This window comes from Lottia gigantea, assembly GCF_000327385.1.
Source record: "Lottia gigantea unplaced genomic scaffold LOTGIsca_14, whole genome shotgun sequence".
In the NCBI taxonomy this organism is placed as follows: domain Eukaryota; kingdom Metazoa; phylum Mollusca; class Gastropoda; family Lottiidae; genus Lottia; species Lottia gigantea.
This window is the reverse complement of record NW_008707617.1, coordinates 1,942,047-1,960,093: the sequence shown is the minus strand read 5'-3', so window position 1 is coordinate 1,960,093 and position 18,047 is coordinate 1,942,047. Positions and strand designations below refer to the sequence as shown.

Sequence of the window (18,047 nt, the reverse complement as noted above, 5' to 3'; positions counted from 1 at the left end):
TTTTTATTAATGTAAGTAAACAAGATCGACGAAATAAGAGAAATTCGTCACAAAAATGTATATCAAGTCCATGGTTGTAGATGGCTTCAAGTCTTATGCACAGAGAACAGAAATCAACGGGTTTGATCCGCTTTTTAACGCCATAACTGGGTTAAATGGAAGTGGTAAATCCAACATCTTGGATGCGATTTGTTTTTTGCTGGGAATAACAAACTTGACACATGTAAGTTAAAAGGCCAATATATTTTTCTTCTATATATTCTTTAAGCATTTTGATATTACATGTCTTATGCCAAACGTACTGCCACGCTGCCATGCACTAGGATAGATCTGAAACAGCGAACAGTTCTATTTATTGTCATGGTTTTGTAATGTACCAGTGATATTAAATTTCACGGTAACAAATTTTAATAGTCAAAACGTTAACAGATATTCCAAAAAGGTAACACAGATTTAGTTAAAACGGTAACAGATCTGCCAAAACGGTAACAAGATACTTTGGTTAAAACGGTAACAAAATAAAATTTATTCAAAATAACTCATACTCGCAAACAACTCAACTTGACTACTTATTCTCTCCTTCAATCCAAGTTATGAAAACATTTTAAATATTATCAAAGCAATTATTGATTAGAGTAGCCTACAGACAAATCAAGCTCACGACTTTCTCTTCATAATTGGCATTGACGATTATTGAGAAATCCACTGATATTCGCAAAATATTGTCGGATTGGCGAGAGTGTCAGAGTACTCTAAAGTTTCAACATTTTTTAACATGTGCCACATGTTACTATTTATAACTCAGTGACTCGCATTATACAGACGGTATCTTTCTGATAATAAGACAATAATAAAAGACAATTCAGTTGTATACGTTACTATTTTGAGCAACTGCACATACATTTTTTATTGATATTATGTCGGCAAACTTTTAAAAGAATTATTCTGTACACTTGAAAATGCTGCTTATTGTTGTTCGACGTAAACCAAATTTCATAGCTAAATATTACTGCATAGAGCGTGGCACTTTTTACTAATCTCCAATAATTTGCTATTTCATATCCAGAGACACATCAATACGGGCACGCAGGACGAAAAGTGTTAGCTCGAGAATTTTGAAAAAAGCGCTTAACAAAGAATGGTCAAGTTGCATATTTCTGTTCTATACGATGTAATGAATGATAAGAGTACCAATGGGTGCTCACACGAATATTCGAATTCGAATGCATTTTTGCAAATATTAGAATCTGATTTTTCCATTCGACTAATCGCGCATGCTTGATTCATTAGATGAACAGCTGTAACATTTCGATGTTTTGAAAACCCCCCCCCTGTTGATAATAATTTTCGTAATAGAAATCAAACTGAGATGTCAGCTGATACAAGAACCAGGTTGGATAAAATTCTTTACTCTAAATGAACCATAGATCAAGGCAACTTACAATCACCTCAAACTGTCGCTTAAAAAATCAATTTCAAATCTGCACGCAAGACTTGTGAATTTATTTCTTGACTTATTTACAGGTAAGAGCTGGTAATCTTCAAGATTTGGTGTATAAATGTGGACAAGCTGGTGTTTCTAAAGCTACAGTTAGTATTACTTTTGATAATAAAGATAAGAAGCAAAGTCCTTTTGGATATGAGCAGTATGAAGAAATTACAGTTACCCGTCAGGTTAGTGTTAGTGTTTTCTGAATCAGAAAATGGAATTTGTGATTTTATAACTTTTTAAAATCCAACTTATTTTACATACAAATTGTAACATTTTACAAGAAATCAGATTTTAAGTTGATCTGTGAACCACCACGTGAAATGCACTGTAAAAATTCCATAATATTCCAATATATCTTATGATTTTAAGACAGGTCATCTTATTTTCATTTATTCCTGAAATTATTCTGTAATTTGAGGGCATGCATATTTAATGCTCAGTATAATAATTGGATAAAATACTAGGTTATCTAAAAAGTACATAATTGTAATTAGCTAATTAAGTAGGGATTCCAATGATTGTTTGGTCACTTGATTATCTTGTCTTTCACAACTTTTCTATAAAGGAAATGTTGTAACACTCTCGCTCATTAACGTTAAATTGTAGATAAGGTAATCTAGAGATTAAACTGTTTAAGAACTGAGCCAATATTTCTTATTCCACTGTGATATTTGATTTGTAGTAGCTTATCAGCTTGAATCCTATTTTGAATTAGTTGACTAACCCCCAACCTACCAGTAACTTTTGGTCTCCAATTTTTCTTAGATTGTTTGTGGTTAATGTTGATATACTAAATGTAAATTATGTGTTTTCAGGTTGTTATTGGTGGAAGAAATAAATACCTTATCAATGGTAGTAATGCCAATAATACTAGAGTTCAGGATTTATTTCACTCAGTTCAACTTAATGTTAATAATCCACATTTTCTCATTATGCAAGGCCGAATTACCAAAGTCCTCAATATGAAGCCCCCAGAGGTAATGTATACATGGCTAAATGCCATTTAAAAACTTTACTAGTATATGATTTCGACTTTTTTACTAGTAATTCTAGAGATCTAACAGGGTAGAAATATTCAGTTATTGTCTAAGAAAAGTAATTCGTAGTGTCTGGTCTGATGGCCTAGATTTACTGAAGATAAATAGCAAAGTTTATATTTTTTGAAGAAATACCTTCACACAGGCTCTTAATGGAATCTGTAAATAGTATACTTATAGTGTAGATGTGTGAACATATTTGTGCACATCTAGGGGCAATTCACAACAAATATCAGTCAGTCTTTTTTGATTAAGGAATGTCAATAGAATATTAATACATCTAGACTTGTTAATCAGTAAAAAAAACTATCCTTCCAACATCTTTGAACAACTAATAAATTGAGATTGAATATGAAATTCCCAATTTGAATATTGAATACTGGAATAAAATGTAAGAGTGAATGACAGTTTCTATCTTTACATGTAAAATATTCATACTGTAGCAAGTCCTGAGAGCCACTCATTGTTTTTCTTGCAGATTTTATCTTTAATTGAAGAAGCTGCTGGTACTAGACTGTATGAATCTAAGAAGGAGTCAGTAAAGAAAACCATTGAGAAAAAAGATGCTAAATTACGAGAAATTGAATCTGTGAGTAAGCTTTCTGACAAAATAAGATTATTTATAAACCAGGCAGTATATTCACAAAATGATCTTAGTGCTAAGGTGTCCTTAAGTCTTAACTTCTAACACTGTTTCTAGGACATTCTAGACAGCTAAGATTGTTATAATACTCCATTTCTAAAGTACTTTTGAGTTTTAAATCCGTACCAATATTAGATATGGTTTCAAAAGCAAAATGCCATTTACAGTTAATAAAGTCAAGACCAATATGCAGTCGTTTCCCTTCACATCAATTTCAAATTGACAGTTTACAATTTTTGTCTTCAAGCCTGTAATATTTTTTGAGGTATTGATTTTATTGGAACAATTACATGGTGGATTGATCCTGAATTAATTTTGAATTATTGAATTGTTAAATCGTAAAAATGGGTACGTCTTGGCCTTTATGTTACAAAGCCTATTTTCAGGTACTTAATGAAGATATAACACCAACATTAAGTAAATTAAGAGAAGAAAGGTCATCATATTTAGAATATCAGAAGATTATTAGAGAATTAGATCATTTGAATAAGTTGTATATTGCTTATACTTATGTCTGTGCTGAGGTATTGCTGTTTTCTTTATTTAAAAACTGGAGCCGCGATGGCTCAGTAAGTTAGACGCTTTGCTCGCTAATCTGAAGGTTCAGGATTCAATTCTGGCATAGGTTGAGATAATACCTTCAGATTTTTTAACCCGGTTTCCCCCTGTCAGTGATGCAGGTAAGAGGGGCTGACATGGAAAAAAGCATCTAGTTGTTTGGATGGGACAATAAACCGAGGCCCTGTGTGCTATTGGCTGTGCACGATCCCGCGACAGTTGAAAAACGAGCAGGCTAATGCCGCTGTCCTGGCAAAATTTCCCTCATTGCACCCTTCATGGTGTTGCCTGTTTTTGTTATCTCACCTGGTCCTGAAAAGTTGGACGTAAAACTCCATTCATTTTATTTCATTTATTGTTAAAAACACATGTATTATTATAAGAAAAATATTACGTAACATATAGCACTTGAAACAAATGTAAACCACTATGGACACAAAATATAACAATATCACAAAGCGTGACACTTACCAATGATCGAAACCAAAATATGTGTCATATATCAGAACAGGAATACCAGGAATCAAAATCTTTTGTGCATAAATAGATGGATCAAGTCAAATTTAATTTGCTGCTTGGATTAAATCCTATATTTGATGTTTGTGTTGTAGGAGAAGAAGAAACGGTCTCATGATGAACTCAATGAAATAACAGAACAAACAGAAAGTTTGAAAACTAAAATTACTAATGTATGTATTGTTTGAATATTTTTCTTGATGTTTTTCATCAATATTTGATGAATATTTGCCTGCATTTGAAATAGCAACCTAAAATACCTTGACTGCATTAGCCACCTTTGTTATATCATGTAAGTATTAGATTGTGTATTGTATGCGAGAACGCTACAGAAAGGCAATGACAATGAGCCATATGGTTAACAGCCTTTCAATCAAGGGTTCTACTTGGCTGTATTTGCTGACATACAATCCAATCAAATCCCAACATTCCATGATGCAAGAATGTGGTTATAATACAAAGTGACATTGTCACTGTGAAGATAACGAACGCAATGAACACAGTATGTGATGAAGTATACTGATTTTCAGTAATCCAACTAACTTCTTATTTTTACAGTTAGAAAGACTGATTACTGATATAACAGAATCTATTGTAGAGTTAGAGAAGAAGAGAGATGAGGTAGGCTTCATCTAGGCTAAACTGGTTTGCTATTCCATCTAAAGCTTAGCACCAAAAAACGGGTTGGAGCTATTGTCATCTTGGCATTGATTGGAAATTCCAGTCATACACAGTTCTATTTGGCCAATGATTATGTTTATTTTGATTAGTAGCTCAGTTACCAGTTGTTCAAGAAAAATTCATATATTTAGAAATTCTATTTAGAATCTATTGTAGAGTTAGAGAAGAAGAGAGATGAGGTAGGCTTCATCTAGGCTAAACTGGTTTGCTATTCCATCTAAAGCTTAGCACCAAAAAACGGGTTGGAGCTATTGTCATCTTGGCATTGATTGGAAATTCCAGTCATACACAGTTCTATTTGGCCAATGATTATGTTTATTTTGATTAGTAGCTCAGTTACCAGTTGTTCAAGAAAAATTCATATATTTAGAAATTCAGTATCTGATTGGAAAGTAAACTATATAGTTAATATTTAATTTTAGTGATTGACTAATCAGATCACTGTAACACTGATATCTCAAATAAATTAAGTTTTAAGAGAAAATAATGTTATAGACTTTTCATTATTAACAAATTTGAAATAACCCTAAACAAAATAAATAAAAGCACATTTTACATTTGATTTCCTTTGATATGTTACTTTATCAAGAACAGTTGTTGACATGATACTATTATTTTCTGTCTTTGTTCTGTTCAAAACCTTTGAATTTGCTACCTGAATGTAATAAAGTAATTTATTTAAAATAAAGGCATCAGGAAGTGCTATGGAGAAATGTGAAAGTGTCCTGAAAGAAAAGCAGAAAGAATTTACCTTATGTCAGAGTGGTATTGAGAGGAAGAAAGAAAGTTTAAAAGCTGAAGAGAAGAAGAAGAAACAGTTGATGAAGAATTGTGATGAGGTATTGTGTTTTTTAAGGGGTGAATTGTAGAACTAAAATCTTCTCCTTCACAATTTCAAATTTAGATAAAGATAAATAACTTAGTCACATGGAAAATGTTTTATGATTTTTATGTGGGACATATTTCCCTTGGAATGTTTTGTCAACTTTCAGGTGACCAAGCTACTGTTCTACAAAAATCTATTTTGGGTGACAAAAAGCCTTCATGACACTGTTAATTGTCAAAATCATTCAGCCGTGTAGAGTAAAATTCCTATGTTCTCTGAACAACTTAAAATTACATGACTTGAGATTGACAAATTTTTAATTCAAAATTTAAGGATAAGAAAACATTAAATGCACACAGTAAACAACTAGAGAGTGTTGATGACTCATTAAGTAAGTTAAAAGAAGAAAAAGAAGCGAGTGAAGAAAGTTATAAAGCTGCTCAGAAACATCTACATGCTGTAACTGTTGGGTTATCATCTAATGATGATGGTAATGATGCTTCATTAACAGACCAGTTAATTTGTAAGTTATTTTCTCTTTAAAGAATTAGCTCGCTAACCTGAAGGTCCAGGGTTCAATCCCGGCATAGGTCGAGATAATACCTTCGGATTTTTCAACCCGGTTTCCCCCTGTCAGTGATGCAGGTAAGAGGGGCTGACATGGAAAAAGCGTCTAGTCGTTCGGATGGGACAATAAACCGAGGCCCCGTGTGCTACAGGCTGTGCACGTTAAAGATCCCTCGACAGTTGGAAATCGAAAAAGAGCAGGCTAATGCCGCTGTCCTGGCAAAATTTCCCTCATGGCACCCTGCATGGTGTTGCACGTCTTCATTAGCCCACAAGGTGCAGAAGAGTAGGACGTAAAACTCCATTCATTTCATTTCATTTCTTTAAAGAATTAATTTATAGGTGTTTGATTTAAAAATTGGACTGTTTACAAAAAAAAAGTTACATACAAATGAACTTGAACTATTACTTCCTCAAGTTACAATGATGAAAAGTGATCAATCTGTGAACAAAGAAAGACTTAATAGAATTGTAACACCTTTAAAGGTGGTACATACTCCCCATTTTTAGATATTGAAATTGACAAGGTCTAATTGATCAGTAATAAGCTTATTGTTCTGATATTTTCTAGCTGCTGAAGATGAGATAAGCACTGCTAATACTGATATATTGTCAGCTCAAAATAAGTAAGTTCTCATATTCTTCTAAGATATTTGTACTAGTATATTTAAAGGGAAATTCTGTTGAAAAATTTCAATATGTTTTTTAACGAAAGCAACTTACAAATATAGTCAATAAAAACTTCAAACAAATGAATACAAAAATTTTGGATTTCAGCTATTTTGGAAGTGAAATTGGGCTTTCCTGGAATAAGTCTTTTACACCATTTTCTGTATTTGGCTTATTTTTTCTTTTTTTTTAGATTGAAGCATTTTGAGAAGGAATTAAAACAACAAGAAAGTGGTATAAAACATGGAAAAGATGATTATAAAAAAGACCAGACTTTATTAGAAAACATCAAACAACATATGACTAAATTAGAGGTAATTCATTTTAATAGATTCAATAGTAGAAATAAATTTTATTATGTTAGAGGGAAATCAATAGAAATGATTCTATAATTAAATCAGTAGAAATGATTATGTTAGAGGGAAATCAATAGAAATGATTGTGTTAAAGAGAAATCAGTTCCTATGATTATGTGCAGAGGTAAATCAGTAGAAATGATTATGTTTGAGGTAAATCAGTAGTAATGATAACATAAGTAATTCAATTCCATATAAGTAAATCAATGGAAATTATTATGTAAGAAGTAAATCACTAGAAATAATTATATTAGAAGTAAATATGAAGCAATGATTAAGTTAAGGGTTAATCAATAGAAATAATTCAGTTAAAGGTCAATCAGTAGAAATTATTATGTTAGAAGTAAATATGTAGCACTGATTAAGTTAAAGGTCAATCAGTAGAAATAATTAAGTTAATGGTCAATCACTAGAAATGATTATGTTAGAAGTAAATATGTAGCAATGATTAAGTTACAGGCCAATCAGTAGAAATGATGAAGTTAAAGGTAAATCAGTAGAAATGATAATTTTAGAGGGAAATCAATAGAAATGATAATGTTAGAGGTAAATCAGTAGAAATGATTATGTTCTGAGCTAAATCAGTAGTAATAATTATAATAGAGGTCAATCAGTAGAAATGATTATGTTTGAGGTAAATCAGTTAAAATTATTATGTTCTGAGGTAAATCAGTTGAAATGATCATGTTTGAGGTAAATCAGTAGTAATAATTATGTTTGAGGTAAATCAGTACCGTAGTAATAATTATAACAGAGGTAAATCAGTAGAAATGATTATGTTTGAGGTAAATCAGTAGAAATGATAATATAAGAAGTAATTCAGTAGAAATGATAATATAAGAAGCAAATCAGTAGTAATGATAACATAAGTAAATCAATGGAAATTATTATGCTAGAAGTAAATCAGAAGAAATGATTAAGTTAAAGGTCAATCAGTAGAAATGATTATGTTAGAAGTAAATCAGTAGAAATTTTAAATTGTGATAGATGTACCACAATACCTTATATGAATGACTTATATATATTTTCAAACAGAATGAGATTAAGAAAACTGGATATGAAGAAGGTCAAGAAGAAAAATTAGCAACCGAAAGAAGAAATTTAATAAAGGAAGTTGAGGGTTTGAATGGAAAATTACACATGTTACAATCTAGGTAATTTATATTGTCTCATTTCTATATTATGATATAGACTTGTATATTAAAACACTTAAGTTTTAGGGATTTTTTAGAGGAATTCTGTTGTATAGTTATGACACCAGGTTCACTGATAAACTCTTGATGGCAAAATTTGATGAATTTTGATTCGAAGAGGTAGAATTCTTCTAAGCTTAAGCTTGAAGATAATGATAATAATATAGAACATTGATTGTTTCACGATTTATGACTGTTTTGTTTTGCAGATTTCCTCATTTAAATTTTGAATATAGCAATCCAGAAAGTAATTTTGATAGAAGTAAGGTTAAGGGTTTAGTTTGTAAATTGATTCAAGTCAAAAATGAAAGAACAGCAACGTCATTAGAAGTAGCTGCTGGTGGAAAGGTAAATTTATTTTTAAATCTAAATTCAGTTGTATTTATATATATGTTGACTGTTTTCTGACTGTTTACTATGTTTCAGCTGTATAATGTAGATGTTTACTGTTTATTATCTTTCAGCTGTATAATGTAGTTGTTTATTATGTTTCAGCTATATAATGTAGTTGTTTATTATGTTTCAGCTGTATAATGTAATTGTTTATTATGTTTCAGCTATATAATGTAGTTGTTTACTGTTTATTATCTTTCAGCTGTATAATGTAATTGTTTATTATGTTTCAGCTGTATAATGTAGTTGTTTATTATGTTTCAGCTGTATAATGTAATTGTTTATTATGTTTCAGCTGTATAATGTAATTGTTTATTATGTTTCAGCTATATAATGTAATTGTTTATTATGTTTCAGCTATATAATGTAGTTGTTTATTATGTTTCAGCTGTATAATGTAATTGTTTATTATGTTTCAGCTATATAATGTTTTTGTTTATGTTTCAGCTATATAATGTTTTTGTTTATTATGTTTCAGCTATATAATGTAGTTGTTTAATATGTTTCAGCTGTATAATGTAGTTGTTTATTATGTTTCAGCTGTATAATGTAGTTGTTTATTATGTTTCAGCTGTATAATGTAATTGTTTATTATGTTTCAGCTATATAATGTTTTTGTTTATTATGTTTCAGCTATATAATGTAGTTGTTTAATATGTTTCAGCTGTATAATGTAGTTGTTTATTATGTTTCAGCTGTATAATGTAGTTGTTTATTATGTTTCAGCTGTATAATGTAATTGTTGATTATGTTTCAGCTGTATAATGTAGTTGTTTATTATGTTTCAGCTGTATAATGTAATTGTTGATTATGTTTCAGCTGTATAATGTAGTTATTTATTTTGTTTCAGCTGTATAATGTAGTTGTTTATTATGTTTCAGCTGTATAATGTAATTGTTGATTATGTTTCAGCTGTATAATGTAGTTGTTTATTATGTTTCAGCTGTATAATGTAGTTGTTTATTATGTTTCAGCTGTATAATGTAGTTGTTTATTATGTTTCAGCTATATAATGTAGTTGTTTACTGTTTATTATGTTTCAGCTGTATAATGTAATTGTTTATTATGTTTCAGCTGTATAATGTAGTTGTTTATTATGTTTCAGCTGTATAATGTAATTGTTTATTATGTTTCAGCTGTATAATGTTGTAGTTGATACTGAAGTCACTGCTAAAAAATTACTACAGAAAGGAGAATTAAAGAAACGTTACACATTTATACCTATAAATAAGATTTCATCAAGATCAATTGATCCTCAAATTGTAAAGAAAGCTGAAAATTTGGTAAGTATAGTCTGGGAAATATACAATTAGTAAACTGAAAATGATTATGACATTTAAATGTAGTCCCCATTTTATACAAACTTCCAGGATAAAATAATTAGATAAGCATATAAGTGGTTCTGAACTGTTAAAAGTGAAGAACTATCAATATAAAGACATAAAGTATAAAACACAGTTGAGACATTTTGATTGATCTGAACTATTAAACTATATTGTAAATTATTTCTCCAGCCAGGTCTTTTTGAATTTCTCATAATTATGTGTCTTTTAGAATTGGCCAGAATATTTATTATTAATATCTATACAGATGTATTGTTTAATGAATCTTTGTTTATTGCTAACATTCTGTCTCCCGTAAAAAAAAATTAATTAGCATTTTTGGTGATTTGTAATTTATTTTCATTTATTATTGATATTTATTTGAAAAGGTTGGTAAAGAAAATGTAAGTACAGCATTAAGTTTAGTTGGATATGAGAAAGATTTACAAACAGCTATGCAGTATGTATTTGGTAGTTGTTTTATTTGCCCTGATATGGATACAGCTAAGAAAGTCACATATAATGATGGTGTATTGAAGAAAACTGTTACATTTGATGGTGATTCTTTTGATCCAGCTGGTACATTAACTGGAGGTAGTTTTTATGTTTACATAAATTTTGTTTGACTTAACCAGGTTGGAGTTAAATTAAAGTTTTGATATAGCCACTTCAGTTAGGGTCTAAAGACAGCCTGTTTGAACATTTGTCTGTATGATGACACCACCAGCCAATAAAATTCCTGCTGAGATTTTGTGAACAAAAGGTACATTCAGTGTCTAATGCTTCTCGGAATACACCTTTTTTTAAGTAAAAAAATCCCCGCATGGGAGGGGGGAAATTGATTGGTTGGCAATGTTCAAAAAGGCCGCCTTCAGACCCTCATTGCAGTGGCTATATTAAAGATAAAGCTTATAAAAAAATAGAATGAAATTTTGGTTTAATTTTGTTTGATTTAACCTGACTGGAAATTAGACTGTGTGTTTGAATTTTATATTTCGCAGGAAATGTGGAGCATATGAAGGCACAAATTCTTGACAAATTTTCTTGCCAATTTATGGGTTGTGAAAATGTTTATGTTGTAAACCTGAAGAATCCAAAGATTTATGAAAGATCTTTTTGTTATGTATTATGGCTCAAACATTAACATTATTTTCTTCTTTTAATTGAAATTATACTATAAACTACATCTGTTTGTATATAGGTGCTCGAAAACAAAACTCTGGTATCTTACAAAAATTACAAGAAATAAAAGAAGTAGAAGACGTATTAAAAGGAAAAGAAAGTGAAGTGAAGAATATTGATAATGAATTGACTAATCTTAAAAAGAATAGTGAAAGGTATGGCTATATTACTTCTAAAATTTCAATAATTAGAGATTGTATTCAACACCCTTGTAGTATTGTGGTTCAGCTGTTATCTGCAAGCTAACATGGAGGTATAGGTTGGATCTTGATATTAGTCAAGGTGTATCTTTAGATGTTTGTTCACTGAGAAAGAGTTGGTCCAGAAAGATAAAAAGGTTTATGAGAATTGAAGTTATCCTTGAACAAATAGCGTTGTTTCAGTATTTTAGTACCTGTTCTCATCACTGTTGAGTTATTATCTAGATACTTTTGATGTGTATCTCCCTCCGTGGCTCATTAAGAACCTTTGAAAAATGGAAATTGAAAAGAGTAGGCCAATGCGGCTCTCTTAGCAAAATTTTCTTCATTGCTCACTCCATGCCATTCCCTTCTTCATTAGCCAAGTTCAGAAAACTGTTTTGTACAATTATTTATCTGTTGTTATTTTAGATATGTTCAGTTTAAAAGAGAATATGATTTAAAGAAACAAGAAGCTGATTTAGTTAGTATTAAGTTGGAACAAAATACACATCATAAACAATTACAAGTTGTCAATAGTATAAAGGAATCTATAGGTAAGTTTTCCTATTATTTAATTTTAATGTAGATAATTTGCAGGTTGGTATCAGTGATGGCTACCACAGTCTTTAAAATCAAAGACTCAATGATAGGACTAAAGTAGACTGAAACATCTTGATTCCACTCTCTGATGGCTATTTTGAAAGTTGTCGAAAGGCCTTGCTTTATGGGGATATTTCTCACCTCCAAAAGTACAAGGGTTTTAAACCAATTTATTGAAATCAGACACACTAAACCAAACTATATTCGGAAAGATAGATTTTTATGTAGTGCAGTCTACCATTTATATCACGTCTGCGGTTCCATCAAGGTTTTTTTTTAAACGAAACTGATCTCCCATCGACAATTTAAATCTGAAAGCATGGCCAAAAAGAAAGGAGGCAGATTTTTCGGACTAGGAGTAAAGAATTATTGAAAGACTTGTTAATGTTTTGGAGCTTTTTTTCTTAAGGGAAAGCATCCTGTTGATTGTCACTTGAAATGAGCTGGTAAAACAAATATTAAGACTTTAGAGGACATTAAATTTCAGCTGAACAGAAGAACATCCAGACTGAATCAGAAGAAAAGAAGAAAAAAGCAACACAGAAAGTAAAGGAATTAAAGAATAAATTACAAAATGCTAAAGCTGTACGTGAAAATGAATTGAAGGAAGCAGAAGATAAATTAAGTAAAGCTAAAAAGAAAATGGAGGATTATGGTAAAAAGTTAAAAGATAAACTTCAGGTAAAACAATACGATCATACTTAATAAATAAAAGATAGGGATCTCAATTGATCAGAAACAAACATCTAGAACCAAATAAATTGATGACAGCACTGAAACAAGAATATTACGCTCTTTCTCAGATTCAATTGTGTTATTATTTTCATCCATTGATGAATCTGAACCCTGTGTTCTCAGCTCACTCTCAAAATTTTAGCCTTCAAATCTATGTCCAGAATTATCAGCGTTGAAAATTAGAATGACGACTCAGTTTTTCTTGAGACTGCCATATATATAGAAAAGACTAAAGAAGTAGAAAGAGAAATTCCTAGTTTGAGATATTTTTGAAGGAATTAGGCAATATATCATACATTTATTGTATTCTGAGTATTTTATTTACATTGAATGAAGACCATTAATGGTGAAAATGAGAAAAGAGCTACTACACACTGAAATTCAACTTTATCAGATAGTTAAGCATTTAAACTGAGCATGTTTATTTTATTCTATAATATGATATAGGATATTGATGGTGTCAAATTAGAAGCTGAAGAATTAAAGAAAGAAATATCTAATAATGAGAATCAGTTAAAAGCTACAGAAGAAGCTATTGAAGAATTGAAGAAAGAAATAGAAGAACTATTAGAGGGCTGTGATGAACAAAAGGTTTGTTTATACACACCATCTTTACCTTCTAAAGATTTTTCTTTGTGTGCATCCAGAACTCAAAGACCTTTGCACAGCTGGGATATTTTTGGTCATTCTTCTGTGCCTGCTTGGCCAGATTAGGACTTAAAAATATTATTTGCGATAATAGTTGCACATTAGTGTCCAGTTTTTCTGGAATTATAGTTTAGAGGTGTCAAGAAAACTATGGCAAAAAGTTTCACACCTTATAAACTTTTCAATATTAAAGGTGGAACACTCAAGCCTATGTCAAAATGATGTCATTTTAACTACATTTCTACAATGCAATATCATGTATTATCTTGATCTTTGTTTCCATTAAAATAATGCATGTTTTTGACCATGTTTAAATATTTTTAGTTGGCAGTGACTCAGGCTCAAGAGGATGTCAATAAACAGAAAGAATTATTAAAATCTAGAAATAAAGAAATAACAGAGAAAGTAGGAGAACAACGCAATAAACAGAAAGAATTGAAGGCAGCTCAGTTAGAAATTCAAGATCTAGAACATAAAATCAGTAAACATCAGAAAGATACTAGAGATGCTGTTAAATTGGTGAGTTGAGCTAATGAATGTACCAAATTACTATTTATAGCTTGAAGGTTTGTCTGAATCCATTCTGTTTGGTGAACTCTAACAACACTGACCAAATTACTTTTTGCAGCAAAGTGCAAAGGGAACCCCCTGCGTAGATGTGTGGGGTTCAATCTCTTTGTACTGTTTGTCTTATAATGTCTTTGCTTTGATAAAAATATAAACATAAGCACACATTATGTCTTCAAAATTTGTTTTTACACAGGATAAACTTGTCACTTTTATGGGTTGAAATTTGTAGGAAAGAAATGTGTTTCTTTTCAATATAAACTTACTAAAGGTTATATTTCTATCAACACATAGACTGTCAGTACTTTTTGAGTCTGATATTCCGATTCTCCTTATGGGTGCAGAAAAGTAGGACGTAAAACTCCATTCATTTTCTTTCATTTTCCAATTCTCCTAAAAAATATGGAAAAAATTAAAAAAAACTTTTTAATTTGCTCAGACAATAGTTATCTTTCTCATTTTCTTTTTGATTATTTTCTGAGGAATATAAATATTATAAAGGATGTATATAATTTATATAGGTTGAAAGTATGTTACAAGAATATGATTGGATTGCTGAAGAAAAGAAATATTTTGGTCAGCCCAACACCAGTTATGATTTTAAAGTTAATGATCCTAAGGAAGCTGAAAGAAGAATTAGTAATTTAACTGCTACTAAAGAGAAATTGTCAAAGAATGTTAATATGAGAGCTATGAATATGTTGGGTAAAGCTGAAGAACAGGTAAGCATCTTTATTGAATTTTTGTTGTTGTTGTTGGTATAATGCATTTTAGGAATTGAGTTCGCGCTCAAAAGGTCAAAGTATATTAAGCCTTTGCACTTCATGGTGGGGGTCAAATCAAAGGAAATTAACTCCCTAGAAATATAAAAAAAAAATTATCTGCCATGTAAAAAGAACATTGAGAGCAGTTGATTGAAACATTTTTTCAGTCACTAATATGGCTATTTACTGGTAAATATATGAAAGTAATAAGAGCCTCAGAAACATGAATGGTGTTCATTGCTCACCGTCTAAATTTGAGCCTTCAAATCCCTATGTTTCCAGAATTATCTGCGATTGGAAGTTAAAAAGTCTTTTCTTGAGATAATGCCATATTAAAGATAGTGAATTCATAGTTTGAGGTATATTTAAGGAATTAAGCGATTTCCGTACTTCTGAAGACTATTCACACATATTCAAGACTGAAATCAACAAGCGAAAATGGCACACCTGTCGTTTAATATCTCATAATTCTCTATTTTTGACAGCCTTATCAAGCCACAATGTTCTAGCTTTAAATCCTGCTCCTTTATGATTTTCATCAGTATTATCTCTTGATTAATCCATTATGAAATTTGTATTGTAGTATAATGATTTGATAAAGAAAAGACAAATAGTTTTGAATGATAAAGCTAAAATAGCATCAGTTATAATTGAATTAGATGAGAAAAAGAATGAGGCATTGAAAAAAGCTTGGTCACAAGTCAACAAGGTAAGGATGACTGCTATTTGTGCCTGGATTCTAAATCATTAACTTAATCAAGGTTCAATTTAGATTGAAAAAATTTGATTATCAATGTAGCCCACCAAATTTCAGGTTTGTCTTACCAAGTTAAACTTTAATTTGAACTTCAATTGAATTTGGTAGAAATTCAAAATGAAGGCTTCCGATGCCAATCAATTGTTCACATATATTTCTAGATTAGGTAGAAAATTCTCCCAAAGAATATACAGTTTGATTTGATTCTATTTGCAGATCGTCAAGATATATGATATTATCTAATCATTGGAAATATTGCATTGCAAAAGCGATACAGCTTAAATTTAACCCTGAACCATAGAATTTAATATTTGAGTACATGTATATGATATATTTGTGTTTTTCAGGATTTCAACTCTATTTTCTCATCACTATTACCTGGTACTCAAGCTAAACTATCACCACCAGATGGTAAAACTGTTCTTGATGGTTTAGAAGTTAAAGTAGCTTTTGCTGATGTTTGGAAAGAATCACTGAGTGAACTTAGTGGTGGTCAGAGGTAATTCAATGTTCTGATTCTAATTTTCATTATCTGTTTATACTAGTTGTGTGTGCTAGTTGTATCAATATTTTTAGTCCTCACAAGTTATGGTGCACAACAAGTATAAAACACTAAGAACTTTGCATTGTTTAGTTCTTAAAGGACCTAACATTCTTTGAAACAGATACAAACATGTTTCAGATTCGATACTGGATTAACACATAATTATATGTATATTAACAAATTTACAAAATAAATATACAACATTATGTTCACCTATTTAGCAGATTATAATTGTTGCAATGAAAATGAAAACTCACAAAAACTAAACTGAATGAAAATTTGCTAATGAAAATTCAGAACAGCTATTTTATGAAATTTGAATGTTTTAACATCATGTGATCTTAACAACAGTGTAAATAATATATTTTTATTATAATTTCAGATCATTGGTGGCCCTGTCTCTTATTTTATCATTATTATTATTTAAACCAGCACCAATATATATCTTAGATGAAGTTGATGCTGCTCTAGATTTATCTCATACTCAAAACATCGGTCAAATGATAAAGAGTCATTTCCAACATTCTCAGGTGAATATTGATCTATTTATTGATATTAGGGAATCACTTAGGGTATAAAGGCACAGATTTCATGGATTTTGCTGGTCAACCTATTAACAATTTCATATATGCATAAAATATAAAATAGCTCTATTTGAGTTGATATTATAGTTCAGGGATTTTCAATCTTTTATTTCAAGATCCTTGATCAGTATCATTACCCCTTTCCCCCAATAATGCTTTACTATTACCCCCTTCGCCCAATAAATCCTTACCACTCTTCTTTGCTATTTCATGATTTTCTCTTAGGTTTCCCTGTAATTTTTATCATGTCAGAGAATATATGCTGACTGAATAAAATCAACTAAAATATTAATTGACCCCAAATTTTATGCTAGACTAATGCCTCATTTAAAAAATTTAAAGATTCCTCCTTTTGGAGTCATAACCCCCTGCTGTAGTTAATTTTATAAGGATTAGCAAACACTAGTTTAATTTTTATTAGCAAGCAATAGTTTAACAGTCAGATAAAATACCATATTGAAATTGTTTTTTAGAAACATTTGACAATAAGTCAACTACTGTTTTGATGTTTAGAAACATTACCAAATGTGTTTAATTTCCTTGAATCTTCCTTGAAAATAATGAACGTAATCTTAAAATGTCATTTTCTTTTTCAGTTTATTGTGGTATCATTGAAAGATGGTATGTTTACTAACGCCAATATCTTATTTAAAACTAAATTTATTGATGGTGTATCTACAGTTACTCGTCATGTTCAACAGACATCTAAACCTAATGCTATCACAGCTAATAAACAAAAAGAAAAACAGAAACAAAGAAAAGAACTTGCTTGAAGAATAATTCTGTATACCATGTATATATGAGTATAGTGCTTGTTAGATATTATGTAATCAGTAGAATAAACATTAATATAAGCATTTATCATTGTTTTATTTACATGCCTACATTTTGCAGACATTCTGTTTATAACACTTTGCAACTGAAGTTTTTAAACTCCCACATGAAATGGGGTGAAAGAAGACTTTTTGATGGGATCACCAATACCACTAGTAGTACAGCGATTCATTTGATGTATACTGAAGTTGGTGTAATAAATTATAAATACATCCTTTAATACCCAACGTTGCGTCAAAAAAAAAGTTATGACTCCAACAAACTACAAATGGTGGAAGGCAGTTAAGATTAAAATTACAATATGACCTCATAAGGTTTATGACGTCACAATCTTAGAAACCACATAACTAGAGGAGGGGGAAATACACTAATATTTCGCAATTTTGAAACCTCCTGG

General features: G+C 30.5%; 1 protein-coding gene across 1 annotated transcript; it reads left to right on the top strand.

The window, feature by feature from the left end:
- Nucleotides 1–55: 55 nt before the first annotated feature.
- Nucleotides 56–17,675, top strand: LOTGIDRAFT_212851 (hypothetical protein; the record flags this gene model as incomplete). Its single annotated transcript, XM_009049702.1, has 25 exons — nt 56–223; nt 1,525–1,674; nt 2,308–2,469; nt 3,008–3,118; nt 3,559–3,696; nt 4,342–4,419; nt 4,805–4,867; nt 5,617–5,766; nt 6,087–6,276; nt 6,892–6,946; nt 7,183–7,303; nt 8,381–8,499; nt 8,748–8,886; nt 10,068–10,214; nt 10,643–10,847; nt 11,455–11,590; nt 12,047–12,171; nt 12,705–12,898; nt 13,400–13,543; nt 13,925–14,119; nt 14,689–14,889; nt 15,515–15,640; nt 16,036–16,187; nt 16,615–16,762; nt 17,413–17,675. 25 exons carry the CDS (start codon nt 56–58, stop codon nt 17,587–17,589), a joined length of 3,594 nt encoding a protein of 1,197 aa, XP_009047950.1. The 3' UTR covers nt 17,590–17,675.
- Between the last annotated feature and the right edge of the window lie 372 nt (nt 17,676–18,047).